Source organism: Alosa sapidissima, chromosome 6 (genome assembly GCF_018492685.1).
Source record: "Alosa sapidissima isolate fAloSap1 chromosome 6, fAloSap1.pri, whole genome shotgun sequence".
NCBI classification, from domain to species: Eukaryota; Metazoa; Chordata; class Actinopteri; order Clupeiformes; family Clupeidae; genus Alosa; species Alosa sapidissima.
Genome location: NC_055962.1, coordinates 5,610,420 through 5,636,712, shown reverse-complemented (window position 1 = coordinate 5,636,712; position 26,293 = coordinate 5,610,420). Strand labels below are relative to the sequence as shown.

The window sequence follows — 26,293 nt, the reverse complement described above, 5'->3', positions numbered from 1 at the left end:
GTACCACAGTGTGTGTGGGCACTCTCTAACCACTAGCAACCGAGGAGAGACCTCAGCCTCCTCAGCCCCCACAGCCTCTTAGCCTTCACCAGTGGGAGGGAACAACTCATGCACTGGAGTGCACACAGAGAGAGAGAGAGAGAGAGAGAGAGATGGCGATGGAGTGAGTGTGAGAGACAAGCAGAGGCAGAAACATGGAGAGGAATTAAGTGAGTGAGAGACTGGAGGAGAGAAGTGTGTGTGTGTGTGTGTGTGTGTTGTGTGTGTGAGTGCAACCAAGAGTGAGAGCAGGAAGAGAATGAAACAGGAGTTGGTACAACACAGAGGTGGAATAGGAGCACATGAGTTAGGATAAGCAAAACATAAAGACACAGACGGCCTGTAACGGTAAGAGTGAGAGGAACAGAGAGAGAGAGATGAGGTGCGGCAGTGATGGAGGTCGTCACAAACTCAAGAAAGATCAACACAGGCTGAGGCCGTAGAGCGACACAGCGAAGCGAAGGCAAACACATGTGTGAACAAACTCTTCATTTCTCATTTGTTTTTCCTCTCCCCTTTTCTTCTGCGCCCCTCTCTATAGCTTGCTCTGGGAGAGCCACAGAGGTCATGCTCTCGGACTGTAACGGACACAGTGGGCACCAAGTGCCAGCTGGCGTGCCAGTGTAGGCACTACCCTCCTCTGCCACCCCCACCCCCGCCACCTCCGCCCCCCAGAATCATCTTCCCTGGTAAGTGCCACTCCTTCAGCCCAGGATATGGTTACGTCACCCTGAGAGGCTTGGTGAAAGATAGATAGAAAGAGAGAAACCACAATCATTCAAATGCTTTTTTGTTATTAACCGATGTGGCGGTGTTAAAATACGTTGACCTGAGAGCAGCTTGAAAGCAAATGTAGTCAGAAAAAAAAACATTCATGGACACCGTGCGCAGTGGCCTTATGATTGCACCCATATTTGCATTTTTGTATTCAGTGGAATTCTCGGAAAAAAATGCATTTAGAAGTTCTCTCTCCACATGGGCTCTGAAGAGCCCTGCATTTGGAGATGAACCCATGAGCGCTTATGCTAATTTCCACATCTGATATTTGTGGTGTTCGTATGCAGAGTACAGTAAGTCCACTACCCTTCCTTATATTCTTCTCTGTGGCATGAAAAAATGACACCCCCCCCCCACCCACCCACCCAAAAAAAAAAAATGGTACATGGTCTTCGCTTCAGGCTAATCTGGTTTTGGAGCATTGCGATGCAATCAGTACCCAGCAGTACCCAGCTGTCCTAAAGGAGCCCCAGCATGGGACTGCTGCCTGCTGGGAGTCTCATCACTTTAGCAGGGAGACAACACAGAAAAATGGGCAACAACAACATTACTTTTCTCGCCTGTGTATCACACCTTGAAAGGTGGTTGTCAGTCTCCAGCACAATGTGTCTGTTTAAGTGAAGCTTGCCACCGCATATAAGACGCTTTGTGTGAACGTGTTTATAGTCTTTAAGGTGATGGGCACATATAGCACCCCGTTATTTCTAGCGTGCGTCCACGTCTCCTCCTGAGCTGCTCCAGCCGCCTTGCTATTGCACTGCAATTTGTATTCCATTTTTGACACGGTTCCAGGAAGTTGCTGCCTCCTCTTGGGTGCCGGGCCACTGACTAATAAATTGCCTTTCTGGACCAAGACCATTTTCATTTGCCTCTAACTGTCCTCCCCTTGAATTACATCTGCGACCATAAAGTATGTGGCTTTTTCTGTTGACACCGAGCTCAATCCAGTTTATTACTAAGTTTATGTTTTAAATCTGTCATCGGCATCTCCACAGAGCCATATTTGTGGAGGAGTGACTGATCAATAAATTCTGAGCAAGGGGAAGGCGGTGTAATCAATCTACTGCAGCCTTCTTTTGGATCAATCACTTTAGGCGTCTACTAGAAGGGCACCATTTATCTAGTGCAAGGGACAAACTCTTTATAATTTATTGATATTATGCATCAGACAGAATTAATCCAAATATATTCAAACTGACAGAAAATATCTTTACTGCTCTCAAGACGAATTACACATGTGGTGGACCAAAGCACACCAATTCCAAGGACTACTGATGGAGGAACTGTAGAAAGGGTTTCTATCTATTAGTTTTGTGTGGTCTCCATTTTTAAGAAATATTCACTGAATTTACTCAAAAGCTGGCTTTGTGTCTGGGCTCTGGGTACGTGACCAAATTCAAGGTTGTTGGTTGTGCTGTAGATTTTGTGGTTCTGTCCTCTGAACAAAATGAATATTTGCACTGCTCTCATGCCAGTTAAAGTGCTGAGGATTTGACTTCAGGGCTTTTGATAAATATCCAGCTGAAAGCGTCTGTGGGCCTTGCCTTCTGGGCAACCCCCCCCCCCCCACCCCCCCGCAAGTTATTCAAATATTCATGAGGAACTTATACATCATTAGAACTCCTACACCTGTACTTATCAAGGGTGTGATAAATGGTTTAACCGAGATGTTTCCGCAGGGAGGAGAGGAAAGCACTATATAAAAGATACAGCCTCTTATCAGAAAGGGAGGTATAGGCAGATTACATTAAATCTTACAGCCCTTTCGCTTAAAAAAGATTAGACCAGAAGTTTGCTTCAGCTGCAGGGAGCTCTAACATCCAAAATGAGTCCCAGCGGCAGTCAGGTTGGAGAAAATGTGCCTTGTCATGTGTGGTGGGGAGCGGTGGCCTCGAGAGTGACTGCCCTGCCTCGGGTGACCAAACTACTCTCTGATTTGACAACGTTGAGAGGGAAAATAGCATGAAAATAAGGTCTGTAACAACACTAGACTCCGCATTGATGTTGTCAACACCTCATCTAAATCTGCCTGAATAAGGTCAGAACACAACACAAGTCAAAGCTTACAAGACCAATAAATGGTTTAGGAAATTACTGACTTTGGGTGCACTTGTATTACAATCGTGTGTACATGTCTCTGAAATGTGCTCAGAATGTCACAGACGGAGTGCTTTTGTTTTATCGCCTGATCAGTTAGTCGTCTATTTTTAGCCAAACTGCTGAGGTCGTAGATTAGGGGAAGTAGATTACACAGAATTGCTCCTGGGCTCTTGTGAAAGATGGCTGCTTTAAGCCCAAAAAAGGGAATGCAGGGCTGACTACACACATGGCTAACTCAGCTAGCCACAAGGAGGTGTCGCCAGTTGTATGAGCCTCGGAAACCCTGCACCCATGAAGCGTTATCATTGAGCAGTGGGATGTTTTACATTGACAACTTCAACAAATGAATCATAGTCTGTCATATATTTGGCCAAGTTATATTTACAGACTGGGATGCTTGTATTTCTTCTCATTTCTTTTCATAGGGTATGTATAAATAACCTTCCTCAGCAATATGGCTTCAGGTTGTAGATATATATCCGTTATCAGACTGACTGAGCAGTTCTGCTATTATGTTGTTATGAAGTTTCAGCAAAATAGTATGGTATACTTCAGCTATTTTTCTCATCCCATTTAGATATCTGTAATTAATTCCACCAGAAATCATCTGTGCCAACTCATATGATGAAGAAAGCACATGCGTATTTACCGTGATATGACGAACTGAGCCTTGTGCTCTTTTTCTAAGTGTCAGCCTCCTCCCCTAAGACTTGTCATCTTGGCTCCCCCACCCTCTGCCCCTGCAGTTTGTAAGAGACTGCAAACAGCCCTTCCCAGCTAACCATAAGACTGGTGTGTACCCCCAGCGAGAGCCTTCATGCCTCTCTTTAGGCTAATGCTTTGAGTAATTAAATAAATATAAGTATAATCCTATTGTGAAAAGGAATTACTAAAGGAGCAGCTAAATTCAGGGTAGTTTAGCACCCAGATATCACTTAGATCCTTAGACGTTATTATTATTATTATTATTATTATTATTATTATTATTATTATTATTATTATATTATTATTATTTTAAATAAAAGATTATGCCACATTTGAAACCTAACCAGTTCATAATTGTGTTAAGTGGGATGATTAAGAATTGTCCACTATTCTTGCTAATCACTATCATTTAGATTTCATGTGTTGTCTCATGGATGCTCCATCTGATGGTCAAGAGTGCTAAACGCTTTCTACCATTGGAGTTCAGGTGTGTTCAGTAGGACTGTAGGCTATCAGTAAGGTGTCACTTGTGCCAATGTGGAAATCTGAGAAGTCATGGCCTCTCTTTAGTAGTAGATAACATCGCATGCTCAAAGCTCTTTTGGTGCCCCAGAGCAAAATGCTACTTAATGGAGCCGAACAACCCATATGGCTCCACTTTGGGCATGTAATATTGTTGCAGCACATTACGAAGATTCTTTACTTATGCATTTCTCTCCTCTAACTGAACCCAATCAGTTACGTTTGCTAGCAAGCCCAGGGTCATACTGTAGGTTCAGTGCTCATGGTGCACAAACACAAGCCTTTTTTCTTTCACAATATTGCAGCTCTGGAGAAAACCACTGGCAGGATGGTTAAACGTTATGTAATCCAATGTTTTATGAAAGGAGGTTACACATTACATGGAATATGCCTTACTCATTATTACTGTGGGGACACAAAGTAGATTTCATTCATAATGCAGATACGTCCCCAAGCAAGTGAGAGGCAAAATGTCCTCTGTAAGTTCAACACAGAAGTACTGAAGAGGTCTATGGGGTGCCCATCACTTCTTGCTGCAGAAAGCCATTCTAATAATGATGCCTAATTTTCTTTATACAACTAATCAAATTGTAGAGTTTCTTAAATGGAAAAGGCAATTTTCTAACTGAAAAAAAAGCTTTTTACTGCTGTTGTTTTCCAGTGGGAATGTACAATTCCAGTTTCCTCAATTCCAGTCAGTGCTGCAGATGGCCCAGACAACACTCATGCATTGTGTTTTCATTACACCATGCCAGTATAATTGAAGTGTAAAATGAAGTAGTTGCAAGTTAATTTGTAGACTGACAGAACAGCGTAGCAACATGTTACATTTGCCTGAAATAGCTTTTAGTACCGTTACACTGCATTAGCACTGAGGCCTCAGAGTGGAGTGGACACGGGACTACTGAAGAAAGCAGGACTACTGAACCTGTACTACTGACATCGCCGGCATCATTTTCCATGAGTGGACCTAGAGGAGCGCATGGTCATGTGTAGTGGACCTGGAGGAGCATGGTCATGTGTAGTGGTCATGTGTAGTGGACCTAGAGGAGCATGGTCATGTGTAGTGGACCTAGAGGAGCATGGTCATGTGTAGTGGACCTAGAGGAGCATGGTCATGTGTAGTGGTCATGTGTAGTGGACCTAGAGGAGCATGGTCATGTGTAGTGGACCTAGAGGAGCATGGTCATGTGTAGTGGTCATGTGTAGTGGTCATGTGTAGTGGACCTAGAGGAGCATGGTCATGTGTAGTGGTCATGTGTAGTGGACCTAGAGTAGCATGGTCATGTGTAGTGGTCATGTGTAGTGGTCATGTGTAGTGGACCTAGAGTAGCATGGTCATGTGTAGTGGACCTAGAGGAGCATGGTCATGTGTAGTGGTCATGTGTAGTGGACCTAGAGTAGCATGGTCATGTGTAGTGGACCTAGAGGAGCATGGTCATGTGTAGTGGACCTAGAGGAGCATGGTCATGTGTAGTGGACCTAGAGGAGCATGGTCATGTGTAGTGGTCATGTGTAGTGGACCTAGAGTAGAGGAGCATGGTCATGTGTAGTGGTCATGTGTAGTGGACCTAGAGGAGCATGGTCATGTGTAGTGGACCTAGAGGAGCGCATGGTCATGTGTAGTGGACCTGGAGGAGCATGGTCATGTGTAGTGGGACGTGGTAGGTAGCTGCCATATAACAAATGGGGTTCCCTGAGCCTCTGCCACCCCAGCCCCCTTAGCCTCCGAGTTGGCTGCCATTTCAAAGGATCTCCTGGGGGCTCCTTCCTCTCCCCTTGCTCTGATTTAGTGAGAGTCGGTTCTGCTGACGGGCTGCCGATCGATCCCCCTGCACTCTGGCCCAGCTTGTCCTGGAGGACATCCGTAATAGAAGCGCATTAGCAAATTGACAATTATTGGCTGGGAGCCGTGGCCCCCAAGATTGCGTTAGGAAGTCGACAGACGGCAGGTGAAGGGGACCCGTCGGACAGAGAGGGGGCCAGAGGCTGACCAAGACGTGTCCATAAAACAGCTCCCTTTAAGCACAGTCTATAAACACTCTCCATTATGGAGACTTAATTACCATGGGACCTACTACTGGGATGCTCAAGAATGCTGAGGATGTTTTATATAATCATAACAAGCTTAGGACTAGCATTAAACGTTTGCCCAAAGCTATTTACCTCAATACTCAGTACAGGTTCCTGTGTTAGGTATCGGACTGTTTGCTTATCTTGTGTGTTTGCTAATCCTAGCTAAAAAGGCTAGCCACAGCTCATCTCCTCTCCTATTTGTTCTACATATTGTGTAGTATTCCCGGCTTGCACGCCCTACATTCTCCTACGTGTTGTAAAGATTTATAGTAGGTTGACTCAGCGCTCGCAGTCACAACAGCTACAGTAAATAAAAAGCCGCTGATATCAGCCTGCCTTCAGACTCATATCGGAACAATACTGATTTATGGCAAAGCCTTAAATTGGGCACTTGGTTGAGTGTAGTGAATGCATGAGGAGGTAAAGGCTTTTCTCGCCCTCCACAGATGCCTGAGCACCACATTGCAATCCCACTAAAAGCCCTGCAGTCTGCGCAAATGTTTTGTTCCAAAGTCCCTCCCCCCCCCTCTCTCCCTTTGGGGAAAATGAACAGTGAGAAAGGGGGTGGGGGGGGTCTGCTTTTAAGAGTGCGCATCTACTGTGGTCAGCTAAAACAAAACAACACAACACAAACAAGCAAGAATGTTATTTTCTGTATTTCAGAACACATGACATTTTGTGTTTTACGTTTGCTTATATACATGCCATTTAATTTTACCGCATTAAATATGCAACATTTGATATACAGCATCTGAGTTCAGTTAAGCTGTCTTAAATCTAGGGCCTTGCAGATGCTGGGGAAACTTAAACTCAACAGCCACAGCTATGTGTACTGGTGGGAATTCATTTAACCCCAATCAGAGAAGGTGATTAGGGCAATGGCTTGGTGCCATCCTCATCCAAAATTCTACACACCAGCAAATCACATTTCTGTAAATTACTTCCACTCTGCTGAAGCATTTGTGTGTGTTGGCTCTGTGCAAATTAGTTTGTGTATTATTTAGCATGCATGGGGACATATATGTGTGTGTGTGTGTGTGTGTTGTACCTCTGTGTGTACAGGTGCGTGCTAATATCCATGACTGTGTACGGTGTGCATATATCAGTATGTATCTCTGTATGCCCATGTGCATATGTGTGCACTTCCCTTCCTCTCCAGAATGACTAACTGTCACGGTGCTGATGCTGGGGGAGGCAGCGATGCCGCGGGCATCATGGCGACCTTTGCTCAGCTGCACACTGTCGAGAGCACGGATGAGCCGCCGCCCACGGGCACGGGAACCCACGTCTGCTCTCTCCCCTCCCCTCCAGGGAGCACCCTATCCCACCCACTCCCCCCACCTCGCCCCGTCCTAGCGCTCTCCATCCCTCCCCCTTCATGTGGGAAGCGTGACTGTGAAGGGCCCTCCTCCTCTTCATCTGTGTGAGTGTGTGTGTGTGTGTGTGTGTGTGTGTGTGTGTGTGTGTGTGTGTGTGTGTGTGTGTGTGTGAGTACAAGCCCTTCTTGAGCCGTCGTTGATCAGGGTTGAAACTATCATCCTTGTTTGAGCCCAGAGGGGAAAAAAAGGCTGAGTTACGTTCCATTTCCTCTGTTTATGTACTTAATTTATGTCGAAGACAACACCATGCTCAGCTTTGACCGACCTGCTGCACTAATAGAATCAGTTTGACACCATTAGACTCCTCATCACTGATTTTGATTTTAGATTTGCATTTCATCACAATTTTAGCATGTATTATGTGGGTTCAGCGCCTGAGATTGAGGTCTGTCAATATTAAATACGGTATATCTCAGATTGCAGTACATGTAGGTCCTGACGTCTGGTCTATCCCTGATCAAGGCCCTGTCTGTCAGAAGCTAACAGGCCTGTAAAGCTTAACAGGCAGAACCAAGGTATACCCAAAGATCAGGTGGCCGTGGGTGCCGCCATGGCCTGCTGTTAGACAGCCAGTAATGTTACAGGGCTTCAAATTACACCACAGCTGAAGTCACCTTATACCAAGTTGTTTTTTTGACGTCTACTTCACCACTCCGCTAGCGTATCAGCAGGGCAGACACATGAGTAACTTCTGTCAAGGTGGCAGGGAATGGCCTCACTTTTGGAGTAAAATGCTTTAGGTGCTGTTCCAGGTGGATGGAAAAAAGGACATGAGATAATATAAGTATATAATGTTTTAATGTGTGTGAGAGGAAACTGAAAGTGTTCCTGTTTTGATTTAGTCCGGCAGCCAAATGCCATAATTTAGGTGAACCTGGTTTTGTGGGTTAAAGTGAGTAAGTGCTTCTGAAGTGCAGATTTCATTCTCAGAGTGGGAGAGGAAACTCATCTAAGTGCTAGCACGTCTCTTAAGGTGTTGGGAGGGAGGTTTACAGTACTTACTACACAGCTATGTAACTGACTACTGTTAGCCTGCACTGCCCTCTTTTAGCTGATATACTTTAGCTCTGTACTACTGTTCTAGTTTCCATAAAATATACATTTATTTTTTATTCTTTATCGCAGTAGTAGTCTATGCTCAGAGCCTAACCTCGTCATTCAGAAAGAGAATATTCATTTTTAAGTATTGATCCATAGACATGCATTAAAATACTAAGGCCTAATAATACACACAGGTCAGTCTGACTAATTAAAAACAAAATAATTTTTTTTAAATTCCAGGCTTGATTTTTGATTCCACTCGACTGAAATATTTAAATTCCCATCCCTAGTTGACATAGTATATATACTTGGATATTAAAGTGAGAGTTTTTAGTTTGGTACAGAGTTCACAGTCATGGAGCCTGAAACCGAGGAATGCTACTTCAGTTGGAAATTCAACTGCCATTTGAAGAAGGATTCATTGATTCGTTACTGAGCCCAACCAGTCTAAAATGTCAAACTTGCACCAGACTACATTTTGGAGATGATCAGATGTGGCTGCAAGAGTGAAACCCCTTGTAGCTCTAAGATGCAGTTTCCAGGTTAATGGTGTGCCCTGCACAATGTTCTGTGCATGTTTTAAGCCAGGGGTTCCCAAACTTTTCAACCCGCGACCCCCAAAATAACCGTGCCAGAGACAGAGACTGGCGACCGCCACTATCCCTGGATGTGACTCAAAAAATAAAAGCAGAATACCTTAGTCAAAAAATAATACCCATGTAACATGAGTGCACATTATTGCTGTCGTGCAAACTTAACTTTGAAACATTACTTTAATTTCCATTTTAACAGAAGAATATCTCGGTCAGGGTAATATCCACAAACTGTTGTAAACATATGTACATTGTTGCTGCGCAAATTTACATTTTGGCAACTATCTTTCAGCGTAAATCTCATATAATGAGATGGAAGCGCGCTATACGCGGAACACAGCAAGTCCATTCTTAGTTTAATTGTGGAGACGGCCACACGGAGATCATCCTCCACATTTAGACGCAATCTGTATTTGTTTTTAATATGTCAGTGCAGAGAAAGTCTTTTCGCACAGGTATGTGGAGCCAAACGGCGTCAGTACGTCCATCGGCCTTCAATAGCTGTGGATATTCCCTCTCGACTGAAATCCAGAACTCAGCAAGCGTCTTGGAATTAAAATCTGTCTTTAAAGTGCGGTCAAGTGACAGCTCTTTTATTTTTCCAAAATTTATTTGATTTATGGAAATCATTTCCCCCGGGGGGTCCCGACCCCCACTTTGGGAACCCATGCTTTAAGGTACTGTAGGATGTTCAAGAACAAATGAGCCAGAACTGCTCAAAACTAATACTAGAGGAAATGTGTACATATTCCGAATTATTACAGGAGATATCTGAAATTATGAATTCATTATTTGACATAGAAATGGGATACATTTTCCCAATTTGAATGCATGAAGTATTGTCTGAAAACTATCACACGGCAAACTGTTTTTAGTACATTCTATTTGAGGTGATGTGTACTCACCTTGAAATTAGAGGTATTTCCTATTTTTTTCATGATTTCGGCACATAGGGCTTTTGGGGTTAATATATGAAATTGCCCAAGGGATATCACTGGGCACCTTCCTAAATATCAAAGAGCCACCCCAAGTCAATAAGTCTAAGCAAAAATAAATGAATAAAAAATAACTGACAAAACTGCCAGGTCTGACCCCATGACTCCTTGACTACTACTGTACTGCCGTTATCTGAAATACAGAAATGCATTAATTGGTATAGAAAAGGGTTAAATTGTCCAAATTTGAACGCATGCAGTATTGTCTGAATAACTATCACACAGAACACTGTATTTTAGTACATTTTATTTGAGTTGATTTGCATATGAGTAGGCCTACTCACCTTGAAATTAGAGGTATTTTCTATTTTGTTTTTCTTAATTTTGGCACATTGGGTTTTTTTCATATTTAAACATTAAATTACAGAAAACTTTTAATACATTTTTTTCATATTAATGTAAGTTATCAACTGGGGAAGTTTCATAGTGATATCTGCTAGTTACATTTTTACCCTATTCACCTGAAGAGTATCGCCTTATATTCAGCACATTGAACAAGAAAGGGTTAATATATGAGTGATATCACTGGGCACTTTCCTAAATCTTAAAGAGCTACCCCTAGTCTACAAGATTCTGCAAAAAAAAAAAAAACTTTAACAGACAAAACCAATGGCTTTGGTTTTGTCTGTTCCCATGGTCTGATCCCATGGCTGCCGGACTAAGTGCTTGCAGACATTTTCAGAGTATTGTTATTTCATTGACGTGTGGTACAATGTACATTGGGTTAATGATATATTTTTGGTTTATCCTGTGCATTATCTGGATATGTTTGAAAAATACTGTCAGCTGACACGCCCATAGATAAATACAGAATGAAATAAAATGCTACCATAATTATTACCTTAATTATTAATTATTATTATTAATTACATAAGAGTACAGTGCATTTGCATGCACTGTAATAATTAAGGTAATAATTATGGTAGGCTAGGCTCCATACTAACCACCAGGTTTGAGCAGCCGTGGCCTACCAGTTAGCTCGAACTAAACCCAACCAGTAGGAACGGCTGAAGTGCCCTTAAGCAAGGCACCCCTCACTGCCCCTCACTGCCCCCCGAGCGCCGCTGTAGCAAGCAGCTGTGTGTGTGTTTCACTAATTAATGGATTGGGATAAATGCAGAGACCAAATTTCCCTCACGGGATCCAAAGAGTATATATACTTATACTTATACTAGGTGTACCCCTAGCAACACCCTAGCAACCATTTCAATTGCCATAGCAACCACTACCATAATATCAACATAGAAAACACCATAGCAACCAACATGATTGCCATAGCAACCAGCATAGCAACCACTTTATTTAGCATAGCAAACACCATGTCTACCCCTAGAATCCTAGCAACCATCTCAATTACCCTAGCAACACCATAGCAACCACTACCATAATGCCATAATGTCAACCTAGCAACAGCAATAGCAACCAACAATAATTACCATAGCACTGTACTGTCATCCCTAGGCTCCACATTTATCACCATATTTACCCTAGCAACCATCTCAATTACCCTAGCAACCACTTCCATAATGTAAACCTAGCAACCAACATGATTAACATAGCAACTAGCATAGCAACCACTTTATTTAACATAGCAACCACCATTTCTACACTAGCAGCACCCAAGCATACAATCTTTACAATGGATCCAGTATAACTTGAGGGGCAGAGAACAAGTGGTAGATGTGAGTGGAACTATATAAAAACCTCTTCCACTTAACTGTGGGGTCCCACAGGGAAGCATCTTAGGTCCACTATTCTTTGTACTGTATATTAATGACATAAAGTCAGCATGTGATTGGAACTTGTACCTTTACACAGATGATTCAGCTCTTTGAGTGTCTCATCGCAATAAGGCGGAAGTAGTTCACAACTTCAGTCAGTATTTGGTTTCTGAAAACAAGCTCCTCATCTCAGCAAAAGAGAATCAATACTATTTGGATCAAATGCAAAGCTAAGGAAATCACCTGGATCCAAAGTGGTAGTTGGTGAATTCTTGATCAATTTCCCTCACGGGACCAAAAGAGTATATATACTTATACTAATTATCTGGGGATTGCATGGCACTTATATTTGCATTCCATGGCACTTATATTTAAATGTGTTTTGTGCATACAATTATTAAAATTAGGTATCCAGATATCTATGTCGTTATTAGTAGTTAGTTACCCTAGCAACAACTACCATAATGTTAACATGGCAACCTACCATGCATTTTGAAAATAGCTTTCATATTACATTAATTAACTGTTAACATTTAACTGTTCTGTTCATTCTTCTGTACTGCACTGTCATCTCTCTCTTGGTTCTCATTTACAATAAGTGAAACTGTGCCCCACTGTATGTTATGTGGTGAATATACAGTGAAACACAGTATTCCCACATCAGACTGAGGTTTAGGAGGGTGAGTGTAATGGTAGCCAGTTGGTACGTGCAGTAGGTCTATGCCTTAAGAGATGTGTCAGTCAGAGCTGCTAGCACCCTGGGAATTTAGCTCACTTGCTAGTGCACTCAACTCCAGATCTGAGGTGCTGAGTTCGGGTGAGGGTAGGGCTGAGCAGCGCGGTCAACCCAGCACAGGTTACATTGGTTCTGTGACAACCAGATGGTAGAGCTAGGTATAAACGATTGTTTTAATTTTTTTTCGTACCGACAGCACTTGGTGATCTTTAGAAACAGAGATCTATGTGAAAAAATCTCCTTTAAGAATGGGATTTTAATTTACTTGCTAGGGCACTCAACATAACACAGTTTACACTTGATCCTGATATTATTCACACAGCAGAAAAAAAACAAATTACTGCACATGTCATCCAATGCAATGTAATTTAGGAAAATATATTGTTAACCGAAATGAGGGATATTGTCAGTTTTTTAGCTACATTTTAGTTTTGTCTGCATGTTGATAGTGTTTATAGTGTTCTTGTCATTACCTTGTCTTAGTCATGGAAAAAGAGCTTTGACGAGCATTCTTTCTTTAACGAAACACTACATTTTGAGTCACAAGCACAGTCTAAAATCTGGCCCCATAGCATAGCTTTGTAGCCGCCTGGCTGCGCTATCTACTAGCAGGATAACTCAAGCTATGTTTTCTTTCCTACCGACAGCACCTCGAACAACAGGGCCTTATGTTTAATACATTTGGATGTAAGCCTGTGCTAAATAGAAAAACATACATGCTCTCATGGGAATGTGACCCACAAGTGATAAACATGCAGCCCAAGTCGAGTGGGGAAAGGTAAATGACCTCAGTGCTTCTCTTATTCATACATGAGTGTGAGAGGTTATTGCATCAAGGGTTTTTGACCACTGAGAGAGAGGGCTGGTCTTTGTCTAACTGTCTTGGGCACTATCAGGTCCCCTTCTTCATAATCAATTTGGCCTAACCATCTAGAGCCTTCTAACCCAATCAACCTCGGTGGCAGGTATAAAAATAGCCTAATCTAATAGCCATGGCTTGTTTGCTGCCATTCTGAACTGAGCCATATGTCTTGCTGTTCTCTGAAACATTAAGTCATGTTTCACATGCACCTCTGTTTCTGTCAGTGTCCTGTTCAACATATAGTCTCATTATTGGTTCCTGTTAAGATAGATAGATAGATAGATAGATAGATAGATAGATAGATAGATACTTTATTGATCCCCAAGGGGAAATTCAAGTCATTGAACCATGCATGCTGTCAATATTTTTAGTATATAACAGTATGATGCCAAAAGGATTGTAGATGTCAGTTGGCGTAGTTACATTCTTTGTAATGTGAATTGTGATTTGACATGTTCAAAGGTTGCACCTAGTGTGAAACGAAATCAATTGGGTAAAAGCCAACAAACTGATCCTGACCCTTGCATGGATCAAAAATGTCAAAACGTCAAGTTAACAGTTATTTTTCAAATGTCTTTTTTTCCCCGGCGTCATATTTTTGTCAGCCTCTCTGTCTCCCTCTCATCTCTTTATTCCCCTGGAGAGGCAAAACAGCCCAATTACTGCGTTCAGCCGAGCCAGACACCCTGTGCCCTCAGGAGGCCATCTTCGAGGGCAGCCATTTTTTTTTTCAGCCGTCGACAGACCGTGTGTTGGGGCAGCTGAGGCTGACAAAGTCGTGCGAGGACAGCAAGCCAGGGATTTGGCCGATAAGACTGGAGATGGAGCCCATCTCACGAAGCGGGACGCCCGGAGGAGCTCGGACACTCCTCATTAGCACAGATGAGTCCCTTCACTGCTGGCTCTCGGCCTCGTCGTCCAGCTCACACATATGCACGAGTCACTTCGAATGAGTGGCTACTCACACAATTGAGGCGGACAGCTTTTTAGTCTGTGATTTTGCAGGGAGCAGGGAGAGACACGAAAATGTGGATGAGATGGATGGTGACAGCAAAGCAAACACAGACTTGCACTTAATTGTACCTCACTCTTTCCTACACTCTCTTTTTGTCTTCATCTCTCTCTCTCTCTCTCTCTCTCTCTCTCTCTCTCTCTCTCTCTCTCTCTCTTGTCTCTGTCTTTGCACTCTTATTTGTTTTAACCTTAATACACTCGCTCACACATGTGCGCTTATAAGTGACTATTAGCACCGGCAAGCTACTTTGGGTGTTGTGTAACTTGGGAGAAGCTTCCACATTGAAATTCTTGTGTGTTTGTGTGTTTGTGTATGTGTGTGTGTGTGTGTGTGTGTGTGTGTGTGTGTGTGTGTGTGTGTGTGTGTGTGTGTGTGTGTGTGTGTGTCTATGTGTCTGTGCGTGTGTGTTCCTGTGTGTTGTGGATGGATGGATTTATTGTGTGTGTGTTTGTGTGAGAGCGTGTTTGCATGCATGCCTCTATGTACTTTTGTACGGGTTTGTGTGCATGTGCGTGTGTTGGGAAGAAAAAAGAAAAAAGAAAAAAGAAAAAATGTTAGGAAGAAAAAAAGACTGCCATCTGGTGACTGTCTACTTGCAGATGGTTATAGTGTGTGTGGAAGCGTGAGGGTGTGTTTTGCACCTGTGATGGGGGCAGTTGGGGAGATACAGTGATGAGTGAGGAGGATTAAACTGAAGACCCAGATGATGTTCCACAAGCCATCGTACTCGGTTCTAATAAGCATGTCCAATCACTAGTCAAACATTTTCATAGAATAGTATTTGTAATGGAATAGAATACATTTTGGGGAACTCGGATCAAAAACTTCCCCAGCACTTCTATTCTGCATTGTGAGGAAAAGCTCCATGCAGCTCTGGACCCTCATGGAGAATCATGGACATGTTTACTTAAGCCAATTACGGTAATTAGATGTAGTGCTTAGGTTAAAGGCCGGCATTGTTCCCCAGAGATGTAGTCTCTCAAGCAGGAAAATCTCCATAATCCATGAATCAATACGGGTGTTTGCATTTTTCCCATTTAACACCGGCTCATTTCACCACTGCAAATATTTATTCTGTGAGTTATAACAGAGAGATTGTTTGTGCTATTTAATCAATTGCAATTACGAAGGGCAAGGGAATCCGTCTGGGTGATTTAGAGTGGGGAAAACTTTCAAAGTTGCTGATGCATGGGTTCCTACCCTGAGAGAGGATGCCTCGCTAATAAATACTCAGGGTTTATGAAGTGAAATGGCAGTGCCCTTAAGATCAATGCAGCAGACAGTGACTAGGCCAAAACTGGTAGAGAGCTACAGAGCAGACCAGTTTGGAAGTGTTCCCACAAGTGCACTCTCATCTGAACCAGAGCTGGGAAGAGGCTCTGCAAGATGCCAGTGACGATAAGAGATCTTTTAATTAAGAACTTTGGATGAGTATGAGGACCAGGTCTGGTAGGCCTTTCCCTGAACTGCTGAAGTGTACTGTGCTGTAACGAGTAATGTTTTTAAGTGTGATTTCCTACACCAGAACCGTGTAGCTTTAGAACATGCAGCGAGAGTAGAGATCATGTTTAATCCTGCCTTTTCACCACTGGTTACCTATATATTTAAAATGGCTCATTTAACCCATGTTAAATTGAATGCACTGACTTGATGAAGTTGATAAAAGCCAAAGTAGCCCACCCCCACCAGCATAGGTTTAGATAAATTCATGGTAATTAATGCTGGCTGTGGTACATAGGGAAAGGATAGAGAGCTGACACACCTGCGATTTGTTGCATATGCGTAGGAGTAGGCCTAGTTCCACACATGTTTCTACCCTCCTGCATACTGCTTCCTGATGTAAATGTACCATATTTCAAGAGTGCTTTGGAAGATGTTGACCATTCTGTAGGAGGCTATGCATGTAGATAGCAATATCACTGCAGCAAATCCTCATATACAATGTTTTTTAAACCTCTATGCCAAGCAGTGTTTATGAGCCAAAAAATTGCAGTGGCACACGTGCACATTGCAATGGCCATTTTGAGTTTCTATCTTATGTAAAACAGAAAGCAAAGTGGTCAGGCCATCAGCACAGTAGAATTGTAGAATCTAAAATAGGTTATAATTAACACGTCAGCTAATTTATTGTGTGCTTTAGCAATGCATGCTTTAGCTGAATAGTCTACAATATGCATAACATGTATAACCAGAGGGCACTCTGAGAATGCAAACCTCCGGCAAATGCCAAATGCGGCCAGTGATTCAGAAATGTAATGCTGTGGCCCATGCCCACACTGGTTGTTTGTGGTTTTCAGTATTCTCTCACAGCAATTTAGTAGCAACTTTTAAAACAAAGTTTGTTTACTGGAGTTTGAATGATGGAAAGCATTTGAAATAAAAAAAAAATAAAAAATCATACATTTTAGGCATATGTCATATTTGTCATGTCATGTCATATTGTGTCATGTGCTAAATGACATTTAATCAAGTTACGATAAACACACCAAGGTCATCCCAATTGCTCTGGACAGATAGAGAGTTGACTGTCACTCAAGCACAATGTGGCCTGCGCACTGACATCATATTTGTCCTATCAATTCATTATAAATTCAACAGTCCAAATGTAGAAATAATGTTATACAAATGAACAAGCTCTTAGGTTGAGGCCAAAAATGTCAAATGAGGTTCTCTAGCTATTGTATTTTTTCCATTTTACTGTGCTATAACATTACATTTTCCCATTACCAATCTTGAACCAGACATCCTAATAGAGACACTCTTTGGTTTATGATTTGGTAAGAAATACAGTAGCCAGACAGTTGCCCCATTTGGGACCTGAAAGTTCTTACCCATTTTTACCCTATGAACCATGAATGCACTTTCAACAGTGCAGCTCAGCTAGATTGTCACTTTCAATCATTCAAAGACCTCGCCCTTAGAGCCAGCCCACACTGTTACTTCAGTATCTTTTTGCAAATACTGCCATTTTTTTAAGTTGTTCCTTTTTGGTTCTCTTTAGTTCAGTATGTGTATGCATTGCTACTGAGCAAAGTCAAAGTTTTCTAAATGCAGAGCCTGAAAAATGTATGGGACAGCACAGGACTAGATGACATAAGCAGTTACTATGGGACAGCACAGGACTAGATGACATAAGCAGTCACTATAAGATGCAAAATGCCAGAGGTGGGCCACTGAAATTTTATTTTAGGGCCCGAGCACTGGAGTCTCTGACGTTCATCGGAGGGCAGATAAATGGCATTGCAAGCTTTTGCATTCTTCAATATCTCAAAGACCAGTTGGAGGGGAACTAAGGAGTGAAGTTACAAATGGCAACATGGTACTTGTAGAACTGTTGGGGATGTTATTGTTCATTGTTCATGAACAATTAATGAAGCATTTGCCTCCCATATGCCCCCCAGTAATGATGGGGGAGATATAGGAGGCAAATACATGAATAAAACATTTGGAAACTATGTAATTGTGCATATTCTATGTTTATAGTCAGTATTTGGTTTGCTTGAGTGACTATTACAAAAGCATGCGAGCAGTTCTGTGGCTGTCAGTGTATATTCCTTGTCCGTTTTTGCGGTCACTGTGTACAATTGGGCCCGGAGGACCATCAAGTGAGACTGTCGCCGAACCCAGCTTTTCTGCTGATGTTTTTGTCTGCTTAATACATTAATCCTCCCATTGTACTTCTAGTTTTTGCATCCAGCTCTCGCTGCATGTGTCCACTGCCCAGTGGGACTGTTGTGCCTCTATGTGTCAGCTACTGAGTCACAGTGACACGTAGACTAGATTAGTTGTTTGTGTTCTTTGAAGATCACCAAAAAGGCTCTTCTCTTTCAAAAGACAAGCTGGCCCAAGGTTATCTTGAATGATCAAGCATCCACTGAACTGGAGCTCTATGAACTGATTAAATATTATTGCGCACGCTTTAGCCACATCATGCGCTGAACTGTATGACTGAACTTTCTGCCATAAAGCACTCTTTTGGAACTACTCTTCACCTGCTCTGAGTTTCATAGATTCAGTGTTTCATCACAATATTCTAAGTAGTATAAGTAAGTATAAATACTCTTTTGATCCCATTAGGGGAAATTTGGTCTCTGCATTTATCCCAATCCGTGAATTAGTGAAACACACTCAGAACACAGTGAACACACAGTGAGTTGAAGCACACACTAATCCCGGCGCAGTGAGGGGTAAGGTGCCTTGCTCAAGGGCACTTCAGCTGTGGCCTACTGGTCAGGGGTTCGAACCGGCAACCCTCTGACTACAAGTCCGAAGCGCTAACCAGTAGGCCACGGCTGCCCGTAAACTACTACTTCTATTTTGTACCATAATACAACCACTTACTGTAATTATTTATACTAAGTCAAGTCATTTCTATAGATCATACAGTGGCAGTGACAGTGTAGCTGTGTATTCTCCTATGAGCAGAAAGACATTTTGTGTGTAACCAGTATACTTAATTACATATATAAGATGCTACATCTCATAACAAGACACTGTAACAATGTGATGAGATTTTGACGTATATGCAGAACGAGACACTTAGTGACAGATTTAGAAAAGAGAAGCACTAACTGGACAAATTAGGTGGGTAGTCGGGGATGGCCTATTTAGCTGCGGATTAGCAAATTAATTAAATCACAATTAATTCATTTTAAATAAGCCAGCTCTATTTAAAGTCCTGTTTTACACAGGAGTTCTTTATGTTTGGAAATGGCATGGCATCACAAAAGTGTTTCAGGAATTGTGGGGCAGCATCAAGGGAATCAAGTTTTTGACAGATGCCACCGGCGCTGAAAGATGAATCGCTTGACTGTCAATACATTTTCTGAAGGTGTTCCTTGAAAAAAGTACATTTAACTTACTGTCTAGAAGAACGGCAATTATTATTAGAAGACATGAGACTACCGGTTTGATTAATCTAATTTAGTCTGGGACACACCTAGTCTCTATCCACAACATCCATAGAATACGGCTAAAAATCTAAATATGAGTTACTTACTTTATCGACTTAAAAGATCTGTGTGACTGTCTCTTTTAAAAGCCAACAACGCCTTTGTGACACTGCTACTCCTTAGCAGCCCTTAATAAGTTGACATGAATATTTCTGTGATTTGTTGCATACACATGTAATCTGATTTAATGTGGAGAGTAGTGACACCCTGCAGATGGTGACACTACCTTGCATTGTTGTATTAATGTTGCAGTAATGTTGTATTAACATTACCCCTACTTCACGCTGGTTCCTGGAAAAGGAAATATTGTCATGACAGCATCTGTAGCTAGCCCACGTAGTGTGCTACATTTATTACATAAATGACATTATTTATGACATAAATTACATTTGTGACTGTATCTCTATCATCCATCATAAGAACAGCATGCCTTCTCGTCAGTCAGGTGTGTTGTAGGGAGATATTTACCCCATTCATCTTAAATGGTCCCTAAGTGATAGAACCAATTGGGGATACAACAGGTGCAAAATATGTGTGACAAATCAAATGTAAGATATTTAGTGAACAGTTATTTAACTATCATGTAGTAACATTGGCTACCCAGTTGCAGCTCCTCTCCCTCAAAAAGGATGAAATGAAACCTCTAGGATACATTAACACCACATGTTGGAAACCAGGCAAACAGACTCATGTGACCTGACAGGCGATTAGACCACGAATGAGGCGAGACATCGAGCAGATGCCTTCAGCTTGTCTCTCTTCTTCCCTTATCCCTCCCTTTTAATGACGCCATTTAGCTTTCGCGCTTCATGAAACGAGTGCTACTGCTCCCCAAACAGAGAAAACTCATCCAAACTTTAAAGTGGCAGAGAAAGCAACGAGTGCCCCAAAGCACTAATCGTTTTCTGGACGAGGAGGCAGTGTAATGACCTGAAATAAATGCCTCTCGGATAGGGGGAATGATTAATGTCAGGGGAGCCAAGCACTGAAGCCCGGCACCTGTCCTCTCAGGTGATGAAGAACACATGGGAGATGTAACGGCTCCATGGTGGTCTCTGATATAGAAAGAAAAATATCGTTTTAACTGTACAAAACATCATAAAGGCACAAATAGCCCTGATACTGGTGTCTTCGGGTTTTCACTGCACCATTCAGTATGATATATACATTAGGCATTAAAGAAAGAAAAAAAAAACAATACTGATTAGGGTTGACACAGTAGATCTGTGACATAATTGTAGAAGATGATGAACAATGCTGTGCTGTTGTAAGCCTCTGGTCTTTATCTCAGGAAATGGGGTGCAGGAACCAGGATATCCTATGATGTCTTTTTTAACAACGTCTTAGTGATTTACTTGCCATTCAGGTGACATTTTTTCTAAAGCAATTTGCAGCATGACTAGACAAGGTAAAGGTAGGCTTAATTGAATAACCCAGCAAAAATGAGGGAGGCCACGCAACAGAGTGTATTCGTGCGGCATTGGTGTGCTCTGGATATTTTCTCAGGTGATGCAGGGAGAGCTCCCTATCAATCTTTTTGCAATAAAAGCTTTCAGCAATTATTGCATTATCTCATAAATGACCATTGGCTATCTTTAGGCTACTCGACCTCTGGACAGCAGCTTTTGTCTCAGAGTAGGAGGAGACACTTCAAAGTGACTTAAGTCTTAAGTCTGATAAACAGATAAACATCTGTTTATCTCTCCATCTCTCTTTTCCTGTCATCTTTTTATTATTCATGAGATAAAAGAAACACTAAAATAGCCAACTGAGTTTCTGTTTCACTCATCTATCATCAACCACTTTCAAAGGCTAAACCATTTTAAAATGGATTGTCTCTGTCTTTTGCCTCCCCCTCTGCCTTTGATGGTCCTATGCTACCTGAGGCAGTAAGGCCAGATGCTTAACAAGACAGGGTCAATTGTTTGCTTTCATATACATTAATTGTAGTGTAAAGCCACTGTAAATGGCTTTAAGTAATACAGTAAATAATACATATTTGGAAATAGTAAGGAAACATTTGTGTAAATAATAGATACATGTAATTTATATGTGTAAATTATATACATATTATGGTAACACTTTATAATAACTACACACAATTCATAATTTATTAAGCCATTTATATTTATTTATTAAACCATTTATAACTGTGTGAACAAATGCTTTACTGATGATAAATTATGCATTAACAAGAATTTACTAATGATGAACAAACCATTAACTAATAAGTAACAAAGGCTTAATAAATGATGAATTGTGTGTAGTTATTATAAAGTGTTACCCATGTTATTTCTGTGTGTAAATAAATAAATGTAATTAATTTGTAAATAATATATAGATGTGATTTGTGTGTGTAAATAATAAATAAAAGTGAATTGTGTGTGTACATGTGCTGCAGTGCCTCCCCCCGTGGAGCCCACAAGGAAGCCCTGGTGGGATGAGATGTGGCTGGTGCTCGGGACCGCCAGCTGTGCCTCTGTTGTCTTCCTTCTCCTCACCGCCATCGTCTGCTACAAGGCCATAAAGAGGTAAGCCATGTGCACACACACACACACACACACACACACACACTTGCACACACACACGCGCACACACACACACATACACACACACACACACACACACACACACACACACACACACACACACACACACACACACATGCGCGCACACACACGCGCACACACACACACACACACACACACACACACACACACACACACACACACACATGCGCGCACACACACGCGCACACACACACACACACACACACACACACACACACACACACACACACACACACACATACACACACACGATTCACATACGAGAAGGGAGAAGTACGTACAGAGAGATACTCTCTTGTTTTGCTTGCAGTAGTAGAGTACTCACAGCACGTATCCATCCACACCACAGCCTTACAAAGCCTCTTGCTTCTCCTCATCAGGCTCTTGTAATCTCTTTAGGACACATTTTACAGTTTACGGGAAGATGAACATAGGGGAATGTACACTCACATATAACACCTCTAATAGCTACAGAGCTTCCATTACATCACTGCCATTACCTCTTTTTCACTCAAATTGTATCACTTGTGACCTTCAATCTACACCACATCCTTTTACCTTTTGTGTGTCCTCCTGTGTAGGTAGTGAGAGGCTCAGTAATGAAAAAAGGCCTAGTCCCCCTGAAATAGTCGTCTAAAGAGGTGCCTGTAGAGAATAGTAGCCTATCATGCAGTTGCTTCACTCAGTGGAGTACACTGTGCATCCTAAGATTCACATGTCACATTGATATGCCATTGGACAATAATCTGTTGTGGCAGGGGTACAATAGCGTAAAGACAGCGGAGGAGGATGAAGGAGCCGATGTGACGGGGAAGTGAAGGAGCACACAGAGAGGGATGGAGTCCGTATCATGGTGGAGCTGTCTGTTGCTCTTCACCATTCTGAGGATGATCTCAATTACCAGCAGCAAGCATGAAGACATGAAGACCCCTTTTTTCTATTGCCCTGTCTTCAATTATTACAAAGAACAAAAAAAGGCACATGAAAATATCTGGAATCTCTTAAATAACAACTGGTGAGATTATGCAGTACTGAGAATAAATCGTGTGAAAATAACATGACAATAAATCGCGTGAAATTAACAAAATACCAAGAACACAGTGAACATGGGCAATGCAGTGGCTTCTAGCAAAAAGGGCATTTGCTCAGCCTGCATTTCATAACCAAGCAACGCGCACCATTTGTTATAGGAGGGGGTGCACAAGAGGGATTTGTTATAGGAGGGGGTGCACAAGAGAGATTTAATGAGGCACCGTGTCTTTACCTTTGAGAGACTTGTCTCTGCATTGTGAGGTCAGAAAGTCACCAGCACAGCATTGTTTATGGCACTGCAAAGTGGTTATCCCAGCAACTTTTACACGCAGAGGGTAGGGGGGTGGCTTTGTGGTGGTGGTGGTGGGCAGGTGCTGCTGCTTTCGCTTGCCATGTCATCAAAACACCACCAGCCGTCGTAGCATCAAACCATGGTCATTATTTATGAATTAATTTGCAGAGTCACTATGCCTGCTTCCATCTCACGGAATGACGAGAGAGAGAGAGAGAGAGAGAGAGAGAGAGAGAGAGAGAGAGAGAGAGGGGCCTTGGCTGGGTCCTGAGGGGATCAGTGTGATCGCGCTGGCACATTCACAGATGGCTTCTGATGGAGGTGTAGTTTATACAGACACAGCTGATTTGTTGCCTGATGCTAATGCCGTGTGCCTCCTGTAGTAATGGATGGAGTCCGGGACAGGTTCACCACACCGGTCCTGTCGGCTCAATTCATTACCACGTCGTTACTTATTCATTTCCTGCAATGTAAGAGCCATTTTAAAAGCTGGGTCGAGTTTACTTGTTCTATAACTATGAGACCCCCCCCCCCCCCGCCAACTAAGGGGTTTTTAAAAAACAGCATTTTTTCTATTTTACTTTTCGTGAGAGACACTGGTTTTGTTGCGTCCATTTGGCTCAGAACTCAGTGCCCATGCACCATTAATGAGAGCAGTTAAAAGCTGTGGAACCCATGAGGTAACCTGGGAGATTTGAGGACGTCAGTAGCGTGCGGCGTGTCAAGTTGGCTTGTAGGTGAGAAGGCGCTGTGACACAGCGCCACGGCGACGAGAGAGGAGCAGAGGAGAAGGCCACCTCGTCAGGGCAAGACAGAGGAAATGACCTCGGACAGTCATGACCGCTCACATAAGCAGCTGGAAAAATAGGTCGTCTGTGATTCACTGCAGTCACGCATGTAGCTGTGCAGGTTAAATTTATGCTGGCGGAGTAGTGTTGTCATGGTGTAATAACTGATATGCCAAGTCGGTCCCAGGTCCTTCAGAGAGTGATACAACACCAACACTAACACTTTCAGTCCAGCAGACCAGTACGCTGTCCATATCTATTATCGTCTATTTTCTTATATTCCTTCCTTAGTTCCCTTTTTCTTTTCTGTTTAATATGTTTATTTTCATCTTATTTGTTTCAAAAACAGAAATGTCCATCAAGGCCATTTTAATCTCATTTTGAACAGTGTAATAAGGAAATAGCCTAGACTTGCCAGATACCACATCAAGCCTATGACATGGAGGCCTGCTATTTGTTCCATGCTACACCAGATGGAACCGCTAGTGAATTATTTCATTATGGGTGTGACTTACACATGTTTGTTGTAACAGTACCCAATGGGGCCATAGATGACTCTCCTGATAATTTGTGGTGGCAGACATCAAGTCCAGACTTTTGGGTGGTTATTTCTCCTCCCTGTATTTCACATAAACGCAGAATTATGCCCACATGGCACCCACGTACTGTAGGAGTCGCCTCATTCTTTAACATGGAGCCATTACTCGCCATGCATAGAGAGTCATTTGAATTAGCCCGAGTGAATGAATTTGTAATGTGTACACATTTTTCTTTCTGTTGCTTTTTATCTCTCTGCCTCACCCCCCCATCTCTCTCTCTCTCTCTCTCTCTCTCTCTCTCTCCCTCTCACTCCCCCTGCCCTGAGAATTTGGGTGGAAGCAATGTATTCCCTAATGGGAGGCTCAGCTGGCAGCTTTTTTACCTCCTAATGAGTATGCTCACTCTGCCAGGCCACAGTCACAAAAGAGAGATGTTTAATGTCCTCCTTTATATGCGAGTGGAAATCATCACTTAGCCACCGCCAATGACCTATGCAGCGGAAACGGCTCTCTGGTAAAGCCAGACGGTCAGACGGGGTTTAGCACCACAATAATCGTCCCATTCGATGGTATATAGGCACAAGTCAGCGTCAGCACATCAGCATCTGCTGGCCACTGGCTTATTGTAATGAGTTTGATGGCATTAAGTGCCTTCAAGGAGAAAGAGCTTCAGTGCTGGGGCTGCCTCATACACAGACACACACACACACACACACACACACACACACTGGCTCAGCATAGAAGTGGAACAGAAGGATAGACAGGGGAGAGAGAGAGAGAGGCAGAAACAGAAACAAACACTATTGTTATGTATTCTCTTTTTTTCATGCCCTTGTTGTCTTTGTTGTCTGCAGTGCTTTGGGGAGAGGAATTTATGTGTCACTGTGGTAAAGCGCATTAGAGCTCTCAGGCGACGAGAAATCTGAGATGGCCAGAGTGAGTGAGGAGTGAGAGAGGAGAGGAGAAGAGAGGAGAGGGAGAGGAGAGGGGGAGGAGAGGAGAAGAGAGAGAGAGGAAAGGAGAGGAGAGGAGAAGAGAAGAGAAGAGAAGAGAGGAGAGGAGAAGAGAGGAGAAGAGAGGAGAGGAGAGGGAGAGGAGAGAAGAAGAGAGGAGAAGAGAGGAGAGGAGAAGAGGGAGAGAGGAGAGGAGAAGAGAGGAGAGAGGAGAAGAGAGGAGAGGGGAAGAGGGAGAGAGGAGAGGAGAAGGGGTTGGGAAGTATGAGGCAGGGAAAATAAAGAGGGAAGTGCCCTGTGATATTTGTTCATATTTATCGCAAAACCAGAGCCTGCTAAAGAAAGGATGCTCTCATGCTTCGGGTTTGTAAGTCGTCCCAAGTGGACAGCTGTCTTGGCCGGTCCGACTCTGCCGTACTGGAGGAGACTATGAGGATCGCTTTTGTGTGTGGTGTACATGCAGTGCTGCTCAATGCTGTCGCCCAGAGTAACGCTCAGCCCTGGCCTAAAATAACTCCACTTGGACTGCAGTCACAGGGGAAATGCATAGGTGCTTGTGATGTTGGCTACGTCTGTGGTCTGCAAAGCAATTGCGTAGAGGTTCCA

The 26,293-nt window shown here is 42.7% G+C and overlaps 1 protein-coding gene across 1 annotated transcript in view; it reads left to right on the top strand.

Moving 5' to 3' along the window:
• Positions 1-26,293, top strand: part of prima1 (proline rich membrane anchor 1) — a 36,365-nt gene that overhangs the window by 1,583 nt on the left and 8,489 nt on the right. Inside the window, exons 2-3 of the mRNA XM_042094499.1 lie at positions 581-728; positions 21,915-22,044. Of these exons, the coding sequence (XP_041950433.1) occupies positions 581-728; positions 21,915-22,044 (278 nt within the window). The remainder of the gene's footprint in view (positions 1-580; positions 729-21,914; positions 22,045-26,293) is intronic.